The 27207-nt window shown below is 37.7% G+C and overlaps 1 protein-coding gene across 1 annotated transcript in view; it reads left to right on the top strand.

Moving 5' to 3' along the window:
• The window catches only part of VCAN (versican), a 114499-nt gene that overhangs the window by 17941 nt on the left and 69351 nt on the right, over positions 1-27207 (top strand). Inside the window, exons 4-6 of the mRNA XM_062017876.1 lie at positions 10140-10314; positions 10426-10553; positions 22694-22987. Coding sequence (XP_061873860.1) covers positions 10140-10314; positions 10426-10553; positions 22694-22987 — 597 coding nt within the window. The remainder of the gene's footprint in view (positions 1-10139; positions 10315-10425; positions 10554-22693; positions 22988-27207) is intronic.

Below are 27207 nucleotides of genomic sequence, written 5' to 3'. Positions count from 1 at the left end.
GCTAATGTCCTTCCACATGTGGAGGATGTGGGATAAGAATTTGCTTGTCATTACTATAAAAAAATAGCCCCCAAAACTTTGAGGGAGACAAGTGCATAAAGCAATAAAGAGACTCTGCTTTTAAGAGTGCATAAATGACAAAAGAAATGTCTGATCAATACGTGTTCTTCTCCTGAGAGCTTGCTTATATAGCACAATACATCATAGACAACACTGCAGAACCTGGTGCTGTACAGCCCTGTCACTTTGGCGCTGAGCCTGAGCTAACAAACTGTGCTGAAAGGCAGGACATATTAGCCCAGGCTCTGTGCCATATAAATGCAAATTCTGGACCCAAATTACTCTGCCTGCTTAGAACAACACTGTGCTCTGTAGATGTACCAGCTCGTGAGCCTTAGTTTGGACTCTACCTTGCACTCCTTTGCACTTAGATGTTTTTTTAAAGTTCAGTATTTACTCAGATGTCTGAATCCCAAAACAAACATTAGTATCTGCTGCTGGAAACTATGGGTTTGGCCAATATTTCTTTTTCTGTGAGCTTAATACTGCATTGTTCTTCCAATATGCTTAACCTAACTTGAATAGTCTTTCGGCATTGATTCAATGAAAAGTTTTGAGGATGTGGTCTTAATTTGAAAACACAATAAATCAATGTAACCATTAATGTCTGCATGACTTCATAAACTGTTTAGTCCTTTTGCCAAAAGCAAAAGAAAACCTGGTTTGAATATTACTATTCAGTAACCAGTGTACCTGGCATTCCTTAGCCCTTTTCAAGTGCTCCCTTCTTTACTTCTCTATATCCAGGATCAGCAGATGTTTATTACAACAAAATACCTGACTATTTGTGGCAATATGTTAGCTTCTGTAGATCATGATCCTGCAAAACATGGCAATGAGATGAACTGATCTTTTTTTTTTTTTTTAACTGAAGGAAAATTTCACACACTCTATTTTCTTTCTACAACTGTTCTTCCTCACAATTACTTTAATGTCAAAATTTTAAGAGAAGAAAAAGCTGTATCTTGACCCAAATGGAAAATATAATCATTAGGTTGTCATTTCTGCACTCCATTTTCGATTTTTATATATTAAACTAAGGAATTTATCAGTCTTTTAAGGATTCTGCCCTCTTTTTACTTGGCTGAAATCTTCTGTCATAATTTCAGTAATACTTTATAGGTTGGGGTGGTTTTATTTGTGGTTTTAAAATTGTTTTTATTTAAAAAATAATGAATTGGTCCCAAATATACCCATCTCTTTGAATCTGCACCTGAAAGTGATAGTAATTGGAAAGATGTGATCTTCCATACTCTCTCTTTGTGTATTCTTCACAAAGGTGCAGCTTGGACTAGTGCTTACAGGGTGATCCATAAAGTCCTAGTAAAACAATCACCAGTTTTGTTGTTCTGCACATTTTATGCTTATCACAAGTATAACACAAAATGCATTTGCACAACACTCATTCTCTGGGACTGAGCTAGTATTTCTTCCTTTGGCTTTCCAGTAGATTAAATGTATGTAGAAAAAGTTCTAATTCCACTCAGGTAGTATTTGCTTTATTGTATAATTTAACCCTAAAGCAAAATACAGTAATTTTATTAAAGGTAGGAAATTTTTTGCAAAATTCCCTGTGCAGGGCAATTCAGGTGTGGGAAGAACTGGCATTAATGCTTCAGAAAGCAGCATTCATCTGTTTCTTTAAGTGTCAACACTGTTACATATGTTAAGTTGAATTTAACAAATATCTCAGAAATGGGCAAAGTAGGACAAATGAAGTAAGCCAAAGCTTGTCTGAACTGATCTGCTGAAGTAGATGAGACTATTGTTATTACAATAACTTTATGAGGTTTGTATGTTTGTTTAGGTATTTTTAAACCAACACAGGACTTGAGGTCTAGAGATTTTCAGTATTTCCATTTATTTTACAGTTATTCTCTCATTTGTAACTTTCCAACAAAAAGCACATTCTGGCATCAATGAAGCGAGACAGATAACAAACAGCTTTGCAGGTTAGATAATTGTGAGAGCTAACTTTAGACAGAGGCATTATGTTAGACCATCCCACACAGATTTATTTTTTTCATTTATTTTTTTTAAGATTTGTAAAGTATGTACAACTGGACTCCTTGTCAGCCACCACTGACCACAGTGTGGTAACATCCATATTACTGTTGTCTGTACATTGCATATTTCTATTACATCCTTTCTGACAGGTGAAGTATTTCTAAAGAGTGGTAGGACCTTTGAAACTGATGTAAATATGTGCATGTTCTTTGCTATGGTTATAGATAGAACCTAATCCAGCTGTTTGGGTACCAATAGCCGCTTCTATTCCATTCACCAGGAGCTCAGAGATATCACCAAAATGCTGTAGCTTAACATGGTATCTTGTACCTGCTAAGCAGTGCTTACCTGTATATGCATCATTAGCTTACGATAGAGGTGAGGTAGTTTGATTTGAACTGTGTTTAAACTGCTCAGCTTAAAGCTAAGTCTGAACTGCCTTGTTTGGACAAGAGGTATAAAAGTGATTGTGCTTATGTTACTAAGTGGGGCAACTTGGTTCTATGTACAGTCTTGGGGATCTGATTTTGGAAAGGAATAGCAGTGTAGAACTGAAAGGACATATTGGATCACAAATCCTTTGGTATCGCAAGTAATCATGTTATATACTCTATGTGCCTTTATTAATCCCTAAATCAAGCAAAGGCACCCCTTCACAAGAGTTATTAGGTGCTTTGCAAATTTCATGTCAAAGATCAGTGGAGTTACATAAGACTGTACCCTAAATGTTACTATTTTCATCTTACAGCTAGTGGAACTGTAAGAGAGAGGAGCAAAACATTAAATTTTAACTCACACAGAGTTTTGGATCAGCCAGGTGCCTGCACTGCTTGTTAATTGCAACTTCAGAGCTGTCCTTGAGGAAAGGGACAGCAGCAGTACCAACAGGTCTTCGGCTTGTGCAGAGGGATGGTTTTGTCCCCTAGTTACCATGCCTACCTTTTACCCCAATTGGCCATCAGCCTCTCAGCCAGCTATATTTTGTGTTAAAAATGGCTCTAACAGTATTAAAATGTTAGATGTTCTATCTTCTTACAAGAAGAGAAATATGCAGAATAAGTAATTCGTATTCATTTTCCACCATATATTGTCTTTTCTGCCTTCTCTGCACTTCCCCCTGAAGTTCTCTCTTTTTCTAGGGAGCAACCGTTCCTTTGTCAATTTTTGTAATTTTTTGTATTTTGTGCCTTTCTTCTGACCCTTCTTGATGTTATTAAACACACAAGTAAAATGATCTCAGATTAGGAGTCCTTGGCCTCACAGTTTTTGAATACTTAATATTATTTTGTCTTAATTTTTGTCTGTTTGCTTGCCACCATTGTCTGAAAATGTCAGGCTCTCAGGAGCCTTGAGATACTTGAGAGATGGTTTTCCCTTCTCATTAGCTAACAGTAAGCTGCCGCTTACTTCATTCTCACTTTAAGCTTCTGGTGGACACCTGTGGGTTTTCACTGTATGCCAACAGAGTCATTTTGTAACAAGGGAGAGGTAGACAACCAGAGGACATGCCTTCTAATGGTCATCTCCAAGTGTCCACTTACTGGCTAATAGTTTACCAAATGCATTTCACAACCTTTACTTGGATGCCAAGTCTGAAATCAGGAAATCTGAAGTCATGACGAGTTTTATTTCACCTTTGACAATTTAAGGTCATGTGCCTAGTCTAAGATAAACGTGCATGTTTGAGCTACCTTCAGCTTGTTTCTTACTAGAGTCTTGGGTGAGTTGAGTTCTCTGGTAGTCCATATTCCTGGTCACTAATTAGAGAGGTTTAGATGACTAGTTTATGCTAAACTTCTAACCTTTAGGCAAAGAAATTTAGGTGAGTTGTATCCCAGAAATAATTTGAATAAAGCATTGCTTTGGCTCTCTACATCCACAGTTATTCTTTTTCTCTAGTTACAACAAAGTCCACTTCTATAAAGTAATTTTGAGATACCTTTCAAAAAGGTAACCTAGAAGTACAATGTAACAGTAATCTTCATTCTGCAACATAATTGATATATTTAATTAAAGTCTTGTTTGGTGTGGTGCTATGACATTGGGTAATAAAAAAATGTATGACCAAGTGTAAACAGAAAGAAATGTACACATTTCAAATGATTGTTATCCTTCTTGGTGTTAACTGGATTTCAGAGGGTTTGAAGTGGAAAACGGGATCCTTCCAGCTTTGTTGATCTTTTTTTGTATCTTGTTGGTGAATATTTTTTATCAATGGTGAGATCACTTTAAGCTTTTCTTACTGATGCTATGAGATACCACAGTTTCTCTGGGCCTAATTTTGATGCTTCTGTTTGATTCTACTGCAAGTCTGAAGAGATTTTTTTTTTCAGTCTTTTAACTTTGTTTCCGTGGAGTCTTCTTTTTTTAAAAAAGCCCAGTAAAGAAAATCCTAGGCTTAAGATACTGACCTTGTTAATGGAAAGAAGTAGCAATTAGGGAAGCAGAGTGGATGGTAATTCACATTTTCATTTTTATGCAAACTCTTCTTTCTTGCAGGCATTATAATGACAATAAATGGGAGTTGTTTCCAATGTGGGAACCTGATACTCAATTGTGCTGTTAGCCTTGAGAGATTCTGTGTTGACAACCTAATTGATTTGTTCTCTCTGCAGCCAGAACTACCCTTCATTACCTCTTTCTTAAGTACAGCATTTGAAGAGATGCTTTTATTTAATCTTTTAGACTTATCTGTCTTAAAAATTTACCATCTCTTGCTGTTGAACTTTGGTGCTTCCTTGCTAACTACATTAACACAGGCTACTGGACTTTAAAGCATGTATTTTACTGTCCTGCATCATGAATCTCAAGGAATGTCCAACTTCTGTAGCTGCTAAGAAAGAGCAAAAGGATAGAAGAGGGAAATCTATTTCTGGGTGAGCAAGACCCAGGGTCTACACGTAGTGCACATCGGGAACAGGGAAGCAAACATTCTGATCAAGCTGCCATGACCCTTCAGTAGGGAGCAGCCAGTGGATAGTCTCATGGATAAGCTTTCCTCAACCAATTGGATGGAGGACCTTTGGCAGGAGAGCACTGCATCCATGCAGCACATGGCCTGGCTTCACATGGAAGATGGTAGCTGGTACTAATGACTGGAATGGTTTTAGGATGTTGATTATTCCCCAGTATGAAGACAGTTCTGAGAGAGGGTAGATTTTGGGGTGTGGGATGGGGTGTGGTATTTGTTTGTTTGTTTTTTCCTAACTAATTTTGACTTAATTAGCAGTGCCTCAGCCAAAACTTGTGTGACCTAGTACTTTGCTGTACAGAGTTCACGGGGTGTTTCCACTGTGTATTTGGAGACTAATACACATGCAGTCAAGATGTCCTCCCCCTGAGAAACATACAGATAAAGTTCACCACTACTTTCTGTATCTGGACCAATGGGATCAGAGGACTGAGATGAAGATTTTGCTTAGAGGAGCAATGTGCAAGCGAGTGCAAGAACTCTGTCCCAGGAAAGCAGGATAACCTGGGGCTAACAGAGCAGTGCACTTTCCTCTATATGGGAAAGTGGGGCATTTGGCAAGGGAGCTCCTCCAAGGCAAGCCCCTTCTCAGGTTGCCAAAGCCACAAACAGAGGTCAGAACCTTGAATGAGGAACACAAATTAATTATTCATGCAGGAAGTTGAAAATGCTGCCCCATTCCTTCCTTTCATACAGTGCTTAGTCCTGAAACCTCTATTTTAGTGTGTATTTATAATGAAAATAGTCGCCTGCATTAGCTACAAGGAGGATCACCAAACCGTGTATTAGCTTTGGCAGTGGATTTGAGGGTATTTCAGTGGTCTGAACCACAGTCACTAAGGGTTTAGACCTAAAAATAAACAGAATAGCATCCACTGTCTCAGAATATTTTCTCTTTACGTATGCTTTTTTCTTGTGAAATAATTTCTGAAATTCAAGCTTTATGTCACTACAAGAGTGCATATTGCAGCAGTGTGAGCTCACTATTGAAAAATGTATTTATTAGACATACTAAGACCCTTTCCCCTGTGGTTCCACAAGGTTTTGCTTTATGATACTCTGGCAAGTGATAAAGAAAAGTTGAAACTCAAAGATGTGAAACCACAGAACAGACTCTTACCTGTGGAAGCTCTAGTTTGTTACAAGTTGAATACGTTGTTTCATTTTCTGGTCTAAGACAGAGACAAATCATTAAAAGACATTTCTTCCTGCTCAGAGAGAAATGAAGTTTAGATCCTTGCTACAAATTACTTTCCTGTGAGTGCTCTTTCCTGCAGATGCTGCTACTCCTTCCTGTAATTACACTGACTTTGTTTGCCAGATGTTCAATGACAACATTATACTGCTGTAGTGTTTTCCAGTTACTTTATTTGTTTCTAGGACAACTCCTTTCTTGCTTTTTCTTTCAGAGAGGAAACAGAGGAAACAGACAAAGGGGAAAAAAAACTTCTTTACAAATGTTTTAAAGTGCAAAAACTCAGACAATGGATTTTACCCCTCTTTCTCTGTATAACTGAAACAATGAAAATTCTACACTTTAATCTTCTTAGCCCCAGGGGGTCTTCTAATTATTGCAGCTGTTGCACAGGCTTATACATACTGACAGCCTCCTTCCCATTCATCTTCGAGGCTCTTTTATGTCCATTAGCTCCTCACTGGAAATGGAAGAGCCTCCAAATCTAAGAATAGGTAAAGTTTACCTTTTGGATCAGGGTGAGGAGAACAAAGCATTCTCCAAGTTCCTTTCCAGGATTTACAAATGACCAAAGGCTCTTCTCAGCATTGCAGAAGCTGCTTTAAATTGTCAGTAATATTAACTCTTTAGTCCTGCCTTGCTCAATTATCATAGGGATCCCAAACATATGTCAGCTAGGAAGAGCAGTAGTTACATCCCACAGGGAAGAAAAGAGAAGTAAGATATCTGCTTGTAGAGAATTCAGTATATTTAAGCACTAGGAAGCTTTAAAAAAATACAAGTTCAGAGAAACTGAGTTAATGAGCCTTTTTGTGGTTGTACTGAGAAGCAGTGCTCCTGTGCCCTGTTGAAGTCATACAGCACCAGTTAAGCAATCTTACAAAATAAAAACAACCCCAAAACCTCAACAAAAATCCAAAGCCCCCTAAAACAAAGAAATGAAATAATCCAAATTGATAGAAAATACACATTAATTAAGATTAAAACACCAAGTCAAATGAACAAGTTTTGTCACATACTTGGACATTTCTGGTTTAGCTTTTAGCTGTAGAGTCAGTGACAAGAGTTGTATACTACAGAAAAAATGTTACAAAAATAAAAAGTTTAAAGTGTTTATATATATGCAGCAATACCGTGGAGTAAAGCCAGATGCTCAGTTTGAGAGCACTACTATAGACTCATACTTATGATTTACAATAAATATTTTACCCATTTCTGTTGTGACCTCTGTAAAATCTTTTCTTATTTCTAGATCCAGAGCACCAAGCAGGTCACTTGAACTTGCATTTTTATTTACTGCTTTACCACTGAGTGTAATAATGATTTTTTATACCACTGGGTAACTTGGTCAATATCAACTAAGAATGCTAAATTATGAGTATATTATTTTCAGCTTTTAGATTCCAAATATGATTAGTTGCTGTTGTCTAACAACAGTAGTGCTGAAGTAGTGCTCTGTGTTGGATGTGGTAAAGAACTGTGTCATTTAGAGTAGACAAAGGATGCACACACATACGTATATAAATATAGACATATATTTATGTGTCTATATTTAAAACTAATGTTTTACACATCTTAAGATATTTTAAGTGGTATATAAATTTACCCTAATCAAGTGATAGATAATGCACTGTAACTGAGAAAGTGCAGAAGTAAAGGAGCTAGTGAGTCTGTCTCTCTGATATTGCCTTTCAGTCTCTCCTGGTAGAGATAGTTCACATTATTAAGAAAATGTGCTTGAGGCTGTGCGTTAGCACTAATGCTGTCTGGAGTAGGTAGCGTGCCTCCTATCTGTGCTGTTATGCTCCTTTGTTTCCCAGCACAAGATGAAGATGCTCACTGGAAGTTGTCCTTGGTCTTTGCTAGCTCTTAAAGTCTGCCCAGAAATTTGGAAGGGTGTTATGGGGCCTGGATCAAATGATGTAGTGAACTAATCTTAAAAATTTTACAGTCTTCCTGACCAAATTGCAAGAACCTGGAATATTTTGTTTAGTAACATAAACATAGCCATAACTTTTTAGGGTGTTGTCTTCACTTGTCAGTGTTGTCAAACAATGCTTGGGTCCATTTGAAGTGGAAATTACATCATTGATTGGAAGAAGCACTGACCATGATGGACTCTGTCAGTGGTTCTGAAAAGACATTTTATAGGGGTGCTAGTGGTCTGTAAAGTTCCCATAGTGGCTACAGCTTTTGTGTGGCTCCATATTAAATGATGAAAAATGGGGATTCCCAGTGTTTCCTCTTCCATTTCCTGTTCCTCTGTCAGTAGCTTTGAAGAAATTAATGTCTGATGTTTGAGGATTAATCTACCTGGGAGTGTTTTTCAGGTAATGTATTCTATTTTAAATCCAGAAACCTTCCTAGTGAATCATAACAAGAAGAAGAAATGTGTATTTTCTATTTATTGACCATATCCAGGCCTTTGATAATTGACAAAATTTTACTGAATTTGTCTGTGTGAGAACCGCTTACTAAGTTACCCATGCTTCTGCTCACTTGTAAATTAGCAGACTTTTTTCATCTTTTAACAATTCTCTAATAACAAAGATGTATTGTTAAATTCATGATTGTTGCAATTTCACCTTTTTTTTGAGACCGTGTTACTCTGTGTTTCCTCGTCATAAAATACTTCAATAAAATAATCAAAGGATATTTTACAGTTTAATTATTCTTGCTTTGTATGCATTCTCTGTAGTGGATGTTTTATGGTGTTGCAATGCTTCTGAAGATTTTAGAATGCAGTAAATGAGATTTTCAGAGATCATCATAGGCCATCTTTTGCTGCTAAACTGTAAAAGACACTGGTAAAAGGAGGGAAGAGATTTTGCAAAGCAAAATATCTGTTTCTGGCTCTTGTGAGATGGTGTTCTTTGCATTTTATTTTAGAAGTGCATATGCAGCAGTTGCCAAATTCAGTGGGAATTATGTGTATATAGAAAACAGAATGTAGCTTCTAGACAGAACCCATGTTAACCAAAACCATCTTACCTCTGGATCTCCCTCTCCAAAGGTCTGACATGCTCGTTACTTCTCAAATTGTTGAGATTCTTTCCAAAATCAGAAGAGCAGCAAATAAAAACAACTTTTGTTTTGACTGTATCATTTTCAATGTGTGCAGGAAAACATGGTTATGTAAATTTGTCCAACAGACATATATTTATAAATATCATCTTTGTGGTAAGCTTTGATACATAGGAACAGAAATCAGGACCACCACCAATTAACAAATCTGCCTGAAACGCACAATATTCTTTCGTTTCACTGTTGGTCACATGTCTCTTTGCAGCTAGCAGACATCAAGCACTCAAAGAATCCTACATTCACCCTTGATATTTCTGCATACAGTTACTGCAGCAAGCTCCTTTGGAAAATCTACTTTTAAGCATACATTTACTGAGGACTAGATGTATTTAGTCTTGCCTGACTTACAGTCTGACTTGCAATCGGATGTTGTCATGCAAGCCAATAAGCCAACATGTCAGGCAGCCCTACTAGAATAAGCAACCTTGCCTGTAGTGCAATTAGAAAACCAACACTTAGAACAAGAAGAATCTGGGTAACTATGTGATTTCATTGACATATTTTAGTGTTCATTCTCCCTGTTTATCACAGTTTTCTATAATACAGCAGTGAAAATGCATATATGGTTTAACTACCTTTCTTTCTGTGTGCACTTAAAATGTAATTTCTCCAACTAGTAATAACATAAGGCATTATATAATTACTGTTAGCAGTCACTAGAGAGGGGGACATCACTTACAGTGTATCTTTCAGCCTTTTACTTCTTCTATTGTATCTATCTTTTTTCACCATTGTAACAATACCTAGGTAGAGTTACCATATGGTGATTACTGCAGAAAAGATGTAAAATGTGTCACTGATGTAAGTTCTTTGCCTTTTCAGGTGTTGTGTTTCACTATCGTGCAGCAACTAGCAGATATACTCTGAATTTTACACAAGCTCAGCAGACTTGTCTGGACAATGGTGCTGTCATAGCAAGCCCAGAACAACTGAAAGCAGCCTATGAAGATGGATTTGAACAATGTGATGCCGGCTGGTTGTCTGACCAGACAGTGAGGTGAGACATTTAGAAGGCCCCTTGACCTGGTTCACAAAAATTCATGTGCTTAGCCTGTACAGGCTAAAAAAGCTGACTTATTATAATAAATACGAGCATACTGCATTTCAGGTATCCAATTAGGCATCCAAGAATTGGCTGCTTTGGAGATAAAATGGGAAAGAAAGGAGTCAGAACATACGGGCGCCGTTTTCCTAATGAAACTTATGATGTCTATTGCTATGTGGAACACATGGAAGGTAAGACAGGTTTATCTTTACACTGCTCTGCAAAATTGAAAAATGACTGGAGATTCTTATGTGGATAGGCAAAGAAATAAGAAGTTCTGTATAAAATAGGTTTTGGCTGTTTCAAATCTGAAGAGAATTGCTGAATGAAGTGAACCTATAGTTTGTGGTCTAGCAGGCCTCAATTAAAGGCAAATAGGGACTCTACAAAGAGACAGTTGGGTTTAAAGCTGCTATAGTTAGTGAAGATTGCACAAAACTTGCTGTTGAAGCATCTTATTTTTTTAATGTTATAAAAAGAATTTCAAAGGAACATGTTTAACGTTTGAGAAACTATATATACTATACATATAAAAAGATGGATATGGTACGTGTGCTGACTGTATTGTAGTTCATAAAGTATGCAATTAAGGCTTTCACATATCCATCGCATAAAATCAAATATTTACTTGCAGTCCAAGTTTAATAATATCTTTTTAAAAAAGAAGCATCACAGCATCAAAAAGAAGCAAACCAGTAAAAGTTGTCCAGTGAGAAATTTGTATCTTCTTTAGTAAAATTCTTTGCAAAAGCTGCTACTTCAACAGCTGTAATACAGCAGAGTGATGATGGTTCTGCTGCATGATGACAAGGAAGCATAGATCATATTAGGAAAACCCGTAGTACCTTGTGATCCATGGTTAGCCTCTATGCTTGGTCTTTATTAAAGAGTTTGTTGGTTTAAAGAAAAAAATGGTAATTTTTTCTGAATTTGGTTAGTTCTAGAATGTACAAATCTCTGAATTATAGGAGCAATGCTGTAACCATTTCTGTGTTTAACTTTCAGTGAACTTATGGATATGTTGCAGACACCAGATATCCTTGTGCTTAGACATCACTGTGACTAGTTAAAGACCTATACTTAAAACATAAATGCAAGAAAAAGCTTTCCTGTTGAGTTTTTTGGGGTTTTTTTTCAGGGTGCAGGGGGAGGGAGGCTTTGTGCTGTTTATGCATATGGGACTTTCATTCTTGTACAATAATACTTTGCAACCAGGACCAAAATACTGCAATGATCTGAGTATGTCACACTGCTTCTGTCTTTATAGGTTTTTATTTCATGCTGTTCCTATTAAAAAAAAAAAGTACTTATAGTTCATAATTAAATATCCTTTGGTCTGATCTTTGATGGATATGCATTCCATTTAGTGCCCTCCAAGTCAGCAGAAAAATAAATTAGCCATAGCTCTGAGTAATTAGCCATAGCTCTGCGTAAAAGCTACCTGCTTTTGTATATGTACATAAATTTGTAAAAAAACAATTGCAGAATTCAAGTGGCTCAGCATTTGTGTTCTACCTTAGAACAGACAAAAATTGGATCACACAAAGTTTTCTCCTGATGATGACTTATTGAGATTTTAGTCACTGAAATCAGTAAGCATTTTTCCCTTGCTTTCAATAGCTGAGGATCTGCTGCAGACTATGTTCATCTTAGAGAGTTATACAACACAAGGAATACAAGTCTTGCAAAAGCAAAGGCTTGGCAACTGTGAAAATTGTAGTGATTTTTTTTTTTTTTTTAATTCTCAGCATTGTCTTTGTTTTGCTTAAGTTCCATCTATATCTGAACACTTGGAGTTCAAAAAATTGATCTCCCATCAGTCCTCAATGGGATTCAATTCTGAATCATCTCTGAATAAAGGCTTGCAAATTCAGTTTTGGTCTTTTCCATCTTACAAAAAGAAGTTTAGTCAAAACTTCATCATTCCTGGATGAAGAGCAATGCCTTGCTTCTTTCCATTTTAAGAATAGAGAAGTGTAACTAATACAGAGAAGCTTATCTTGGATAAGTGTGAGCCAGCATTCTCTCAGGGTCAAATATTCTCCCTGAGCTTTTAAAAATACAAATTTTAAAGTCAAAACTGAAGCCTATTTCACAGTGACTAATGCTCTGTGCTCAGAACAACCTGGAACAAGGCCATGAGGTTCAAAAAGCTTGTGGTGACTGTGTGGGCTTCTTTACTGAAAGTGTACATTGCATACCTTTTCATTTTCTCATCATAATTGGTTCTTCTTTGCTACAAAATTTCATTTACCAAGCTTTATGAGCTCTTTTTCCTCTCTGGGTAGCTATATATTTCTGTCCTATTATTTTGGTTAATGATCTATTTAAACGTACATATGTCTTTGTGGCCTATCAACTGGACTGTGGTAATGTGAACTGCTTGGATGTGAAACCTTCAACATTTAAGATATATAAACTAGCACAGATTGTTGGGGAGATTTGGTCAATCAAACCAGGTAACAGTAAGCATATTTGTTTTACCATCTTCCTTACACAGTATCTTTCTGTGAAAAACTTATTAAAGCAGATGCACAGCCTTAGCCTTTATGTTAAAGGCTCCATAGCCTGGGACAAGGGTTAAAGTCCTACAAGACCTGCAAGGGCTTGTAGATCTAGCTTGAAGAGTGTGATTTACCATTTCACCTCTGGGATCGATTAAAACTCTCCAATAACATTACAAAGTCTGTTGTAAGAGAATGCTCGTATTGATGAGTACAGGTTCAGAATGAAACTGCAGGAGGCAAAAATGTGTGTAAATTTCATTGCCATCATTCCCAAATTGGAATCAATTTATCTAAATGAATCTCAGAATATGCATTTATTAAAATATTCTAGAATCTTGTGTCTCAAATTAGGGAAAGAGCACTCCATTCTAGGCTGTTACATAATTAGCTGTACAGGCTCAGGCCCCTGCATGGAGGTTTTTGGAAGTGATTATTTTGATAATTTTTAATGCTAGATTGTTATAGGAATTAAGGAAGGATACTACTCCCTCATTTATTCTATTTGTGGTTTTGTGTTTGGTTTTGATTTGGTTTTTTTTTCCCTGTTTTTTCAGAAGATTTCAAATGAACTGGAGTCTGAAAATCATAGCATGGTAGTAGTTGGAAGGGACATTTAGAGATCACCTAGTTCAACCCCCCTGCTGAAGTAGGTCTACCTAGATCAAGTCACATAGGAATATGTCCAGGCAGGGTTTGAAAACATCCAGAGAAGAAGACTCCACAGCTTCCCTGGGAGCTGTTCCAGGGCTCCGTCACCCTCACAGTAAAGAAGTTTTTCCTTATATTTTAATGGAACTTTTTATGTTTCAGCTTCTTTCCATTACCCCTTGTCCTGTCACCAGTTACAACAGAAAAAAGTGGTGCCTCAACCTCCTGACATTCACCACTTAGATATTTTTAAATATTAATGAGATTGTCCCTCAATATCCTCATTCTCTAGACTATAAACAGCTCCAGTTCCTGCAGCCTTTCCTCATATGAAAGATGCTCTAGTCCCCTGATCATCTGATGACCCTGTGCTGGACTCTCTCCAGCACTTCTCTGTCCCTCTTGAGCTGGAGAGTCCAAAAATGGATACAATACTTCAGATGAAGACTCACCAGGGCAGAGTAGAGGGGCAGCAGAAACTCCTTTGACCTGCTGGCCACACTCTTCTTGATGCATCCCAGGATGCCATTGGCCTTCTTGGCCACAAGGGCACATTGCTGGCTCATATTCAGTTTATTATGAACCAGCACTCCCAGTTCTCTCTCTGCAGAGCTGCTCTCCAGCAGGTCAATCCCCAGCCTGTGCTGGTGCATGGGGTTGTTCCTTCCCAGGTGCAGGACTCTGCACTTGCTCTTGTTGAACCTCATGGGGTTCCTCTGCCCAGCTCTCAAGCCGGTCAAAATCCCGCAGAATGGCAGCACAGCCTTCTGGCGAATCAGCCAGTCCTCCCAGTTTAGTGTCATCAGCCAACTTGCTGAGGGTACACTCTGTCCCCTCATCCAGGTCGTTGATGAAGATGTTGAACGAGACTGGCCCCAGAACCCATCCCTGTGCAACTCCACTGGCCACAGGCCTCCAACTCGATTCTCATCCATTGATCACCACCCTCTGGGCTCTGTCATTCAGCCAGCTCTCGATCCACCTCACTGTTCACTCATCCAAGCCACACTGCCTGAGCTTTCTGATAAGAGTGTTATGGGAGACGGTGTCAAAAGCCTTGCTGAAGTCAAGGTAGATGACATCCACTCCACTCCTCTAGACAGCCAGTTATGGCCTCATAGAAGGCTATCAGGTTGGTCAAACAGGATTTCCCCTTGGTGAATCCATGTTGACTCCCCCTGATAACCATCTTTTCCTTCATTTATTTTGTGACTATGTTCAGGATGAGTTATTCCATCACTTTTCCAGGGATGGAGGTGAGGCTGACCAGCCTGTAGTTTCCTGAGTCATCCTTCCGTTGCTCTCCCCTCATCTAGCCAGCCAGTTATGCCCTCGTAGAAGGCTATCTGGTTGATCAACCTCACTTCTAAGAGTCAGGAAGAGTGATAATTTTGTAGAGATAGGCTAGAGGCATAGTATAAGCATGTTATATTGACATGCAGAGGAGTTTATTTTGTTTTGATGAAGAGAAACAGATGCAAGACAGGACTGGTATATCCTAGTAAAGAATAAATTACTTGTCTGTGCTTTCACAGAAACCTGAGCACCTGAGCCAGACATCTTTGTAAAGAGAGAGCTGGAGAGCCAAGATAGTTTTGTCTGTATAACAGAATCAATTTTCAAAAGAAGAAAGATTAATTTCAAATGCAGAGATTGTTTGAAGTTACATATCATCAATGAGATTATACTTTGCAACCACTCATCCACAGAACACAGAACATGAGATAAAATGTCAACAGAGGTTATTGGAAAGCAAATGTTGAAGTAAACTTGTATCCAGTTCTGGACTCCCCAACTCAAGAGGGACAGAGAACTTCTGGAGAGAGTCCAGTGCAGGGCCACCAAGATGATCAATGGACTAGATCATCTTTCATATGAGGAAAGGCTGCAGGAACTGGGGCTGTTTAGTCTGGAGAAGGAGGAGATTGAGGGAGGATCTCATTAATATTTACAAATATCTAAGTGGTGAATGTCAGGAGGTTGAAGCATCACTTTTTTCTGTATATGATGAGTGTCAGGAGGCTGGACATACATTTTTTTCTATTTTACTTAGCAACAGGACAAGGGATAATGGGATGAAGCTGAAACATAAAAAGTTCCATTTAAACATAAGAAAAAACTATTTCACTGTGAGGATAATGGAGCAGTGGCACAGGCTGCCCAGGGAGGGTGTGGAGTCTCCTTCCTTGCAGATCTTCAAGACCTGCCTGGACATGTTTCTGTGTGACCTGATCTAGTTGAACCTGCTTCTGCAGGGGAGTTGGACTAGGCGATCTCTAAAAGTCCCTTCCGACCCCTACTGTTCTATGATTCTGTGAAACTAGATTCTGTGGTTTTTTTACTCTTTTGAAACATATTTTCTCGTTAGTAGAAGACTTACAGTTCAAGCTGTAAGGATATGACGAATATATGATTGTCCTATCCACCAAAGGCTGATTCTGCAAGGTACTGACTTTCTCAACATTCAGTTCACAACACACTCTGCTCTCAACACTTCATTAACAACAAAGTAGAGTCATGGGACTTAGTATACTGTGGAACTGTGTTTAAACATGATTTTTTTTCCATCTAAATTTGAATGATCATATTTGTAAAGGCTATTCAGATTCAATACCAAATCTATTAGACTTGCACTAATTATGTCCTTATTTGGATAGCCTGTGTCAGTGAGATGACTACTCATGGTGATAATAAGATGGTGCTTGATTAATGATATCAAAATTTGGGTCATAATGAGAATGTTATCATGGAAGTCATTGAATAGTTACTGGTCTGTTGACTTCTATTAGCGTCTCACCCCAGAAGACCATAAATAGTGGTAAAAATTCTCACAATACATTTAAAAATACATATGTATTGAATTTACAACACTGGTTTGGGTACTTGAAATGTGTATTGAATTTACAGTACTAGTTTGGATACTTGCAGTGAGGATTTGTAGGAGCAACACCATTTCAATTTTCCTTCTTTCTGTCCATAAGAAATCACAGAATTAGCCAGAGACATGGATTTCTCCTTGAAACACAAGCTGTTAGCTCAAATTAAAAACAGTTGTCTAGGCTAACACCAGTTCCTTGTTCTGAGGAAAGCCAGACAGATTAAAAGACTGTACAATTCTATGTTAAATATTTTATATTCTTCTAAAACATGCGAAATAATAATTATGGGAGGGATTTAAAATTTCTGATGTCCTAGTAATAAAAATAAGAATCTGGATTCAAAATGTCATTAAACAAATTAATGATACAAATTAATCCACATCCTTCATGTTTAATTGTATATTTCAGTGTATCAAGCATTAACAAAAGCATTTAGAATACCTTTAACCACAGGAGATGATTTACTAATAAAGAGTTTCATCTAAAATGATTGAGACACAAAGATTTGGATATAATTTAGATGTTCTCTTAACACCCCCAGCTGAAGCAGTGTCTGCACCAGTATCTTCTATGGAATTATCTCTTGAATGTAAATGAGTGATAGGGAAGAAGGGGTTTCCATGCTGTCTTCAGATGAGTATATGTGGCTGATTTGACAGTGCTGGAGTGTCATAAATGGCGACAAAGTGATATCTGCTTGCCAAGACCCACTGATGAAGTGAGGAGCTGTGAGTGTGTGGTATAGAGCCAAAGCACATACTACTCCATGCAGCATTGTCTTCTAGCCAAAGCCAGTTGAAGCCATATATGTCTAGTAAGCATATGTAATATGCAGATGGGGACTCATGCTAAGAAAGTTATTTTGGTGGCTATGAGTAAGATAATTCAGCCTCTCTTTCATGCACTATTTCCCCTCCCACAGTGAGTGCAGTGAAGTGAAAGGAAAACTAAAACCAGATGTCCTTTAAATACTTTCCACCTAGTCTCATGCAATTTTGCTATTGTCATGAAAATTCCCATGAGAATAATAGCAATTAAAGAAGTAGTATTCTAAAATATGGCTTCAAATGAGAAGTTTCTTCTACATTTTGGGCAACTAAAGAGCTTCTCAGAAGTTCATTCTGATTCTGAAGCAACAATTAGCTTTGATTTTAAGACAAGGACACAGAGAAAAAGGTCTTTTTTTCTTAGTTGAGGGCGTGTGGTAGACTCATAGCCTTTACATTGACTTATACTGGACTCTTCTCCAGTCTTAATTGTATGAGCTAATGAAATGTCATGGATCCAAGAGATATACAGAACCCAAATACAATAAACCCAAGAGGAAATAATAACATGGTATTTTTTATGCATAATGTTGTATTCAAGCTCATAACATGATAATGCTCATCTCTGAGGAAGATCTGAAATCCTGACATCTGAATGACTTTTACAAAAGTATGGGGCAAAAAAAAAAAAAAAAGGCTACTCTTAATACTTAAAGGCAAGCCTACAGAAAAAGTATACTCTTCCAGTCTTGTCAAATGCAGTGGATTCCTATTCAGACTTTGATTTTGCATAGAATAAGCATAAGACATACAGGTGATTTTAATTAATTTGATACATGTCATTACTGATGTTTATCAAAAGTAATCAAGTAACTTGTTCTAACATGTAAGAGAAAAACATTCCTTTTGTCTAGCCTACTCCTTTAATGTTGAACCTAGCTGCTTAGGTCTTTGTGGTTTTCCAGTCCGAGGGAGTGCTTTACAGTAATTTGTGACTTTGTTAAGGAGACCTCTTTATTAGTCTGGTGTGTTTAGAGAACCAGAGTTTAATAATAGCAGAATGGAGGAAGAGAACGGCAGCTGGGACAAAGCAGTTTGTCTGTACAGTTTGGGAAAGGGTGAAGGCTGCAGCATGAGTTGAATTAACAAACAAGCTAACTGTACATAGCACTCAAGATCTCTGCCTATGCTGAGTACATAAGAAACTTTTCAGGTCTGTTTTGGTCCAAATGCAGAGTATTCAAGACAAGAGTAGTGATGTCCATTATCTTCACACATGTGTGGAAAGGAGGGATAGATGAGGGCAGTATTTCTTCACTCCTTTGTGTATATGCAGCCTAATAGTCTCCCTGGTAGCTGCAGCTACCTTTTTGTATGGACATTTTCAGCCAAAGAGAGGAGAAGGAAATGAAAATTCTTGACGTATGTGGTCGTCAAGGTGTGCAAGGGTAAATGCTGTAGTTTCCCCAGATATTTCTGATTCTTTGCACACTTGATTATATTCTAGAGATGAAGATCTGAACGGATTCTATGTGTCTGAGAAATGTAAGTCTTTGAAAGTCTTTGATTTTCAAAGGCCAATTATGTGGGTCTGACCAAATGTTTATGAGGAACAATAACATCACATTCCATCTACATGTGAGGAAATGTCATTAGAATATTCCATATAACATTAGAAAAGATGATATTTTGTCACTTTTAGCCATTTTCCATACCTGATCCAGAAGTTCTAAAATCCCCATAAGTGCAACTTTGCTTGGTGGGCTCCACTATTTATCAGAAACAACTAATGAACAGATCTGGAGTTCACCACAGACCCATTGTACTCACAAAAGGAGACCTGCCAAATTTTTAGTGGGGCATAATATTTCTTCTCCTCAAAAAGAAGATCAACACCAAGAAGCTAAGATGGAAAGATACTGGAACTTTTTTCTTATTTTTATTTAAAATATAGTTGGAGTTAAGCATTTCCATCCATGAGAATGGTCAGCTTTTTGTGTATTTAACATCCCTCTGGATATTCTTATGTCTTTCTTTAGCTAACACTGAAGATAGTGAAGGTTGTAGAATTTGAGCATTTGAGAATTTGAGGTAAAGCTTGTGAACATCCAGTTCCAGGTTGGACAGTAATAGTCAAGATTCCTGTTGCTCTTGGAGACCAAAATGGGGAAAAAGACAACTAAATAAAATTGTCTCCTTATTATTTGTCACTTCCTCATGTGAATTGCACAATAGCATTTCATACATGATTGACTAGTCCTTAACAAGCTACTATCCACAGCAGCTGATGAGTTACTAGATCTGTCAAAAGCATTCAGTGGGAGACTCACAGTTCACTTCTTAAACCTTTCAGAAGTTTGGGAGAATGCTTCAGACATCTGTAAAACTTTCATCAGGGACTCACACGTGGTGCTTTCATCTGCCAAGTGCAAGTGACTTGCAGAATATTTCACTGTGCCTGGCACAGCGGGTGATGGCATACAAAACTAAGGAGATGATGCAGTACTCTGGGAGGAGAGTGTCACGTAGTCAGGTTCAAAGATCTCCTCTAGGAAGTAGCAGCCCACCATCCCTTAATTGTGGTTTAATCTATGCAAAAAAAAGAATACTGGTGAAATGTATGCTGGAGGGCTTGTGTCTAGATTCATTACTTCTACCCTAGTCAATACATGTTGTGTATTGACCCCTGGCTATGGTTCTAGCCTGCCTTTATCTCTTTACTTGCTTTTAAGATGAGTGATTCATGAAATTCACATCTACAAACATACCCAGCTCAGTGAGATGTCTCCTGATGAGAGAAAATAAGTAAATTAACGTTCAAAGGAATTAAGCTTGCTATAAAACCAGCTGATAAGTCTGTAGATATTAGATTTTTTTTCCACATTACAGACTGAATGGATTAAATACATTTTATTAGCTTCATCATTTTTTTTTTCTTTTTAAAGGAAGTTTCTGTGCAAGGGTCAAATCCATTTCTCTTTGGCACTTTGAAGGAGTCAGAATATTTAAGCTACATTGCCTGACATGCTGGAAGTCAAAATTGGAGCATAAGCCCTTTTTTGCATGGCCTCTTGAAAGCTGGTTGGTTTTCAACTGGGTCTATGAAAGAGCTCAACAGAACCTGAGCTCCATTGTATGACTTTTTCCCAAGTGCTTGATGGTACCAGGGGAGTTCCTAGAGCTACTTGCTTCAGCCATTGGTACCTTTTTTCACCTGCTACCTTCTGTATTTTCTGCTCTGTTGCCCAGCTTTTATGTAGGCTGAGGAACAATGTAGTTTTCAACCCAAGTTCTCACTATGACAGAAAAAAAACACCTTGACAGTGATGTAGGACCAGCATGCTTTTTGTATATGATCAGTTGAATTTCCACATTGTTGTGAGGATAGAGAAGTGATGGATTATGAGATAGTGCTTCCAGAATATACACCCAAAATATCTTTTTATACCCATCACTCTGATCAAGGAGACTGATGGTGAGCAAGTGTCTCAGAGCTAATCATGTCAGAGGTGACATAGATAGAAAAGTGTCATCCCTGCACTGTCCAAGTGAATGCACTTGCTGCGCACAAGCATTAAGTCTTGGGTCATTGTCTCTGTACTCACTGTATCCTTGAAGTGCTTAATCTGTTGACCATGAAATACATATGCCCACAGACCACTCCCGGTGGGAAGCACAGAAAAGATTGTGCAAACTCTCTCTTGATATAATTTGGTGCAGCTGTAAATGAAACTGATGCTATTCAGGTGAATAAGTGCTTTGGGCACTGTTTTCAAGTGCTCAGGAGAAAACATAAGCCTTTCTCTCTCTTTTTTTTTTTTTTTTTTTTTTCCTTTTCAATTGTTTGTAAGGTTGTTTGTAGGATTGCAGGACAACTTTTAAGTTTTTCTGGATTTATATAACAAGCAAGACCTTCATGAAACTCTTGCTTTGATTTTCACATTTAATTCCAACAATTATTATGAAAATTAAGTGCACACACAATCATACAGAATTTTAATTTATTTTCAAACTGGAAAGACAAATTTTAGATTCATATCTCCTAGAGTAAATGACTGCTGTTTGGAATCTGACTTTTTCATTTTACTGGATTTTTTTTCAGGTAATGATTCTAAAATAATAGAAAATCAATCTTTAAATATAGCAATTGCAAACTGCTATGTTTTAACATCTTTGTATGCTTTATCACTGGCATTCTTGAATTGAATTAATATCTACTTGATATATGACGCATGACAATGAGAATGGACATTCTCTGTCCCTTTGCCTCTATGCAACTCCCTACAGCATGTATGAAGAAACTTATATTATAGAATTGATATTACAGCTGTAATAACAAACCAGATTTTCTACCTAGGAGGAAAAAGAAAATTGGCACATTGCCTCATTTCACACTTGCATTCCTTTCAAGCCCAAAACAAGCACAATATTGATGTCAATCAAACTGCTAGGGGTGATGTAGTTTATGTCTGCCTTTTTCTAGATTGCCTTGAGACAACTGTGTAGGCAGGACATATTACATGTCCAATAAGAACAAGCAGTGCTTTTCTGCAACAGTGACTGTAGTATTCTGGCCTACTGTACTCAAGGTGAAGAATTACTGTCTTGTAACAAATATTTTGAATTTGTGCTGTTTCTACAACTGAATATGTTGATTCTAAGTCTCCACAATTCCATGTGAAGTCTGAGGAAAAAAATATAGTTGGTTTACACTTTCATTCCCAGGACATGAACATTAGAGCTCATTTATAGTGTTTCAGTGAATGAGGCAACCAAGCCAACTGCATAATGATTAGCCTGGGAGTGAAATACTAGATGTGTTATTTGTATTGTTTCAGTTTCCAGTTGGATATCGATTATTTACAAATTATTGTTCTGTGGAAGCTAAACTATACTACCAACATTCTAGACTAATTCAGCTTTTCCACACAAAAAGATCTTTGTGCATGCAACATACCTAGTGCTTTCTCTCTCCTTTGTTTCCCTGTGGAGCAAGATGAAGACTAATGGAAATATGACCCTAAAAGCTGCAGTGAAGCAGTCAGTAAAAAACATTTGTGCTTTTTTGCATGTCTAAGTGAGATTCTAGTGATGACTAAAATGTCAAGTAAGAGACTTGCAGATGTAAAAGATGTGTTTCACTGAGAAAGTAAATTCTGTTGAATTGGATTTAATTAGCGCAGTTGAGTTGCAGAGTCTGCTACAACAGAGGTCACAGAGACTCTTCAAGGCTACTGTTACCTCTGCCTAGAGACTGAGGAAAGTTTCAAATCTCCAATCACAGTGTATTTCATTGTATGAAGTTTGCACATAAATGTTAATGTTTTGTTATAGATTCATTTTCATATCCAAATGTAACATAATTGATTTCCTAACTATCTGATTTTTTGAAGTAAAAGCCTGTTCACACAAATTTTGGAAAAAAAACCCCAACAACCTTATAAGACATGGATTGGAAGAGGGGAACTGAGCTGACTTGATGGTGGAATGCGATGTTCAGTCTTTCTTATCTTTGTTTTCTTCCTTCTAGATGAAGTGGTTCATGTCTCTGTCCCGGAAAAGCTGACTTTTGATGAAGCTAAAGAGCTGTGTCAAAAAAGAGATGGCGTTCTTGCTTCTGTTGGGAACCTGTATGTGGCATGGAGGAATGGCTTTGACCAGTGTGACTATGGTTGGCTGGCAGATGGCAGTGTTCGTTACCCAGCCTCGGTGGCAAGGCCCCAGTGTGGTGGAGGTTTACTTGGGGTGAGAACCCTGTATCGCTATGAGAACCAGACAGGCTTTCCTTACCCAGATAGCAAGTTTGATGCCTACTGCTATGAACGTAAGCTTTTTTTTTTTTTTTATAAGTTTCGGTATATTCACCATGCTAACTCTGAAAAGTGTTTTCTTTAATATGTATTTTTGTTTCAGCTCTTGCAGTGCACAGGAATTTTTTAAAAAACTGTTACATCATTATGGTTATACAAAAAAATAGAAAAGCTGAATTAAAACAAGTGGTGCAAAGTACCATTGGCAGATAGGCAAAGTTTTAAGGTAAGATTTCAGCCTAAATAGTGTTTTCAAACAGAGTGACATACTGTACTCACAGTCTCCTTGAGTCTGCGGATGCTACATATTTTGGTACCAGAGTGCATCCTGGTGTTGATATGTCACGGCAATGAACGTAGGAACAGAAGAAATGTCCTACTAGACCAGGTGAATGACTTTCATCTAAATTTGGTATTCTATCTGCAATGATAGTGATAAGAAAGGCTATTTACCGACTGCCTGGCCATTTTCAGGTCTTGGAGATGCTGCTAATTTGGGAGCCATCCTTGAATTCCTAGCATTTTGTCTGATCATAGTTTTTTTAGGCTTCTTAAAGCAATTGTAACTTCTCTTATTTGCTCAGTGTTTCATGTACCAGTCAGCTGAGACTGATGGTTTAAATTGCCTTTCTTACTGCTGCTTGTTTTCCTCCTTGTATTTTCAGAGGCACGTCAAGCATTTGTCACATTCAACTGGTAGACTGCATCAGTCTAATCCAAATCTCTTCCAGACCTGTCAGCTTTTAGGGTTAGATATTCCTATTTAACCTCTTCTATCTTCAGTGCCAGCAGCTTGACTCTAATATTATTATGATACAGCCTATCCTTGCATAGGTTCCTTTTTTCCTAAAAGGTTCACTAGCTTCTAGTGTGCCTCAGTTTCTCTTCCCTATATCATCTCATTTGTCCATCAGCTTTAGATCCCTGCCTGCCTGTCAGGCTTTCCTAGAACTGACAGTACTTCATACACCATCACAGTGGAAGTCCTGGCCTTATCTGTCAGGCTTCTTCTAGAATATCCCTTCTACACTTCTCTTTGTCATTAGTGAGGACTACTTACTCTCTCCCTACACCTTCAGAATCCATGCATTTCGTGACATATGACGTGTAAGTTTCTAAGTAATACCACAGGCCAGCTATCTATGTCTGTTAAGTGACTATCTATCCCATCACCTTACCTTGATCCTTTTAAGATCCTTTTCATCTCAAGAGTGTTCTTTTTGCAAGAGTTCTCTGATACACTGTTGGAAGGTTCATCACATTTAAGAGATCAGAGTGCATCTTCCCAGCTGAATATCCTATTTCCCTGAGAGGAAGCCTCCTCAGCAGCATAGGGAGGTTACACTGCTCAACAGTATTCCTGCAGGCCTCTGTTCAAGGATGTTCCTGTGGTTGCAAATAGTCCAATTGACGTTAATGTGTAAAGGTTATCTGCATTGAGCTAAAGTTCAGAATTTGGTCTTCAACTATGAATATCTAGGTTTTTTGGGCTCAGTCCTATGATTTAAGTCAGAACTGCTTGAAATGTGCAGCCTGTACTGTCCCGATTTTTGTAGACAATGAAACAACTTCAGCTACAGATCTTTCCAATTCAGGCGTTGAAGGCTCATTTATGAACAAACCTTACTGCCTGAGAACAAATCCCAACATCTGGTGTAGTGTTACAGTTTGGCTATTCTCAGACAATCTTCTCTGCAATATTTTAAAGCAGGATTGTTTGGAGTTTTTTTCCCCTTTATTGCTTGTGGGTAAGGTGTTCCAAAACTTTGCATATGGAAATAGTATTAATGGACTTCGAGTGAACTGAAACAAGGATGAGTTAAGTTCAGGAATGTGTGCTCTAATCTGCAGAACATATTTTTGTCATATTACTCCTTCTTTTCCTTCTCCAAATAGTTTATGGTTGTTTTTAATTGTTGTGGGTAAAATTGACTTTGATGGAGATAAAATTCTTCAGATCCTCTAAGAGACCAAACTAGGGACTGAACATGTGGCCTGTAAATTGGTCTTTAGTTAGGACAAATTCCAACTTTCTTTTTATTTGTGTGAATTTCACTTACTTCAAACAACATATTCTTTTTCAGTGTTCAGCTGAAAGTTTTAGTTAACAAATGCTGGTGACATACAATTTGTTCTAAAATGTCCTTGATAAGTTTTAAATTACTACCTTTTGTGTAACTGTTTTTTTCTGCAAACTCTTGGCCTTGATATACAGAGAATAAATACTTCTACATTATGCAACTGAGAAATTATACAGTCTATGACTGTCAACCTTTTTACAATAAAAAAAAGATTAAACAGGACCAAAACTACTTGGTAGAGAGTGGTCTACTCTCTATCAATTTTAATTGCAATCAACTTTGCATCAGAATTAGTTAAATGGTATTAGGTGACTCAGGTTTTGACGAATACATCTGGCTTTGTGTGGGGTAAAACAGGAGTTTTATGGTTAAACATGTACCCTCCCTCAGGATGCCTGTCTGCCATGTATTTCAGAGGCTACTGAAAGCTCTCTTTGCCTTTCAGAAAGTACCTGGGATCTCATAGGAGCCAGCTGTAACTCTCCACCACTTTTACTAAAAGATTTATGCAGTGGTGATAATGAGACTCCCTGCCTTGTGTCTTGGTCTTTCCCATCTCAAGCACCTGCCTCAAGGAGCATCTGTAGAGTGAGTCATTCTGTTCTGTTGGAGCCTTGGAGCCAGTCCCCTTTAGGGGGCAGAAAAAGAGAAAGAAAGAAAAAAAGGCTTTACAGTATAGCAGGAGGCTGTAATTTACGTCCTTGCTTCTTCCAGAACTTCCCAATATCTCTGTCTCAAAGTTTCAGTACAATAGTCCACCACAAAAAAAATATCTGCTATCTCCAATCTCTGACTGCTTTTAGCTTGATAAGAAGCTTTTATGCAGCAATTCCCACCATGTCAGACAACAAAACTGTCTTGACTGTTTCCATGTACCTCCAGTTAACTGCTTATAGCTTTTACTGTGCTCATTATTATTATACTGTGCTTATTGGGGGTTGTACTAGATGATCTCTAAAGGTCCCGTCCAACCCCTATCATTCTATGATTATGTGTCTCACATTACATCATGATATTTCTCTCCTCACCTGAATACTCAGGCTCACAGGCAAAAAAACTTCTGAGACTGAAAAAGAGATGTTATTACATGAATTTGAGACTTTGGTCAGCTAAAGGGAAAAGCACAGAGTGTCTCTGTGAACAATGAAGGATCAAACCAGCTACACAGGTAGTACCAGTGGCGAAGGCCTGCAGCACAGATGTTTGTCTGGTGACCTAAGTCTTTTTTACAAAGTCCCTGTAAAGTTTCCTCTGCCTCCTGTATGAAAGCTGGTGAACTGAACCGACTATTGACTTAGCTCTGAGGATAATGGCCACATGTTGCACATTTAGTCTGAAGTTAAATGACAATGATGGACCTGGGTCTGCTAGTTTTACTCATGCTGAGTAATATTGTACTCCATTAGCAAGGCCATCAAAGTAAATACCTCCCAGTCACAGAATGTGTAAGTCCAATGCTTAAATTTACACATGCTTTGAAGCAATAGATTTGTGGCAAAGCAGGCATCTGTTTTAGTCACTACAAAGACAAATCATATGTTTAAGAAAGAAAATATTTCTTTCTTCAGCCCTGCTTAAAGTCTTCACTCCTCTCTCACAATTTAAAATATTTTTGGTAGACTATATAAAAATATTAATTTTAAAATGCAGTTAAAAGAAACATAAGTCCATTTTTTGAACATTTTACTTACTTTTAAAGAGGAATAATACTCATTAAATACACATAAAACAGTAATCCAAAGAGTAAATTCAACTTTAAAATTACATGCACTAGTTTCGGTAAAACAACCAACCTGGACAGTATTTAACAGTACAGTTAAGTTCAGGATTTTAACTTCAGTGGTGTTCTGGTTAAAAAATTACATTGTATGAAGTGTCTTGACTTTATGAAAATAAAAGTGGCCCAGCCTAATAATACATGATTTAAAGTCTAAAATCATGTTAAAAAAAATTTTTAAAAACCCCTCTTCACTTTGATCACAAGTGTTTCCCCTCTACAGAAACCACATGGCTCTGAGTTTCTGAAACATTATCTATGTGTTTCATCTCATCCTTCCAAGACTTTCAAAAGACATTTTAGTTTTGTTTTGTTTTTTTTTTTTCCTAAGAGGTAGCTAATCACATATCTTATGGGGTTTGGAAAAGTTTCAAGT

Source organism: Colius striatus, chromosome Z (genome assembly GCF_028858725.1).
Source record: "Colius striatus isolate bColStr4 chromosome Z, bColStr4.1.hap1, whole genome shotgun sequence".
NCBI lineage: Eukaryota > Metazoa > Chordata > Aves > Coliiformes > Coliidae > Colius > Colius striatus.
This window is presented reverse-complemented; position numbering and strand designations above follow the sequence as displayed.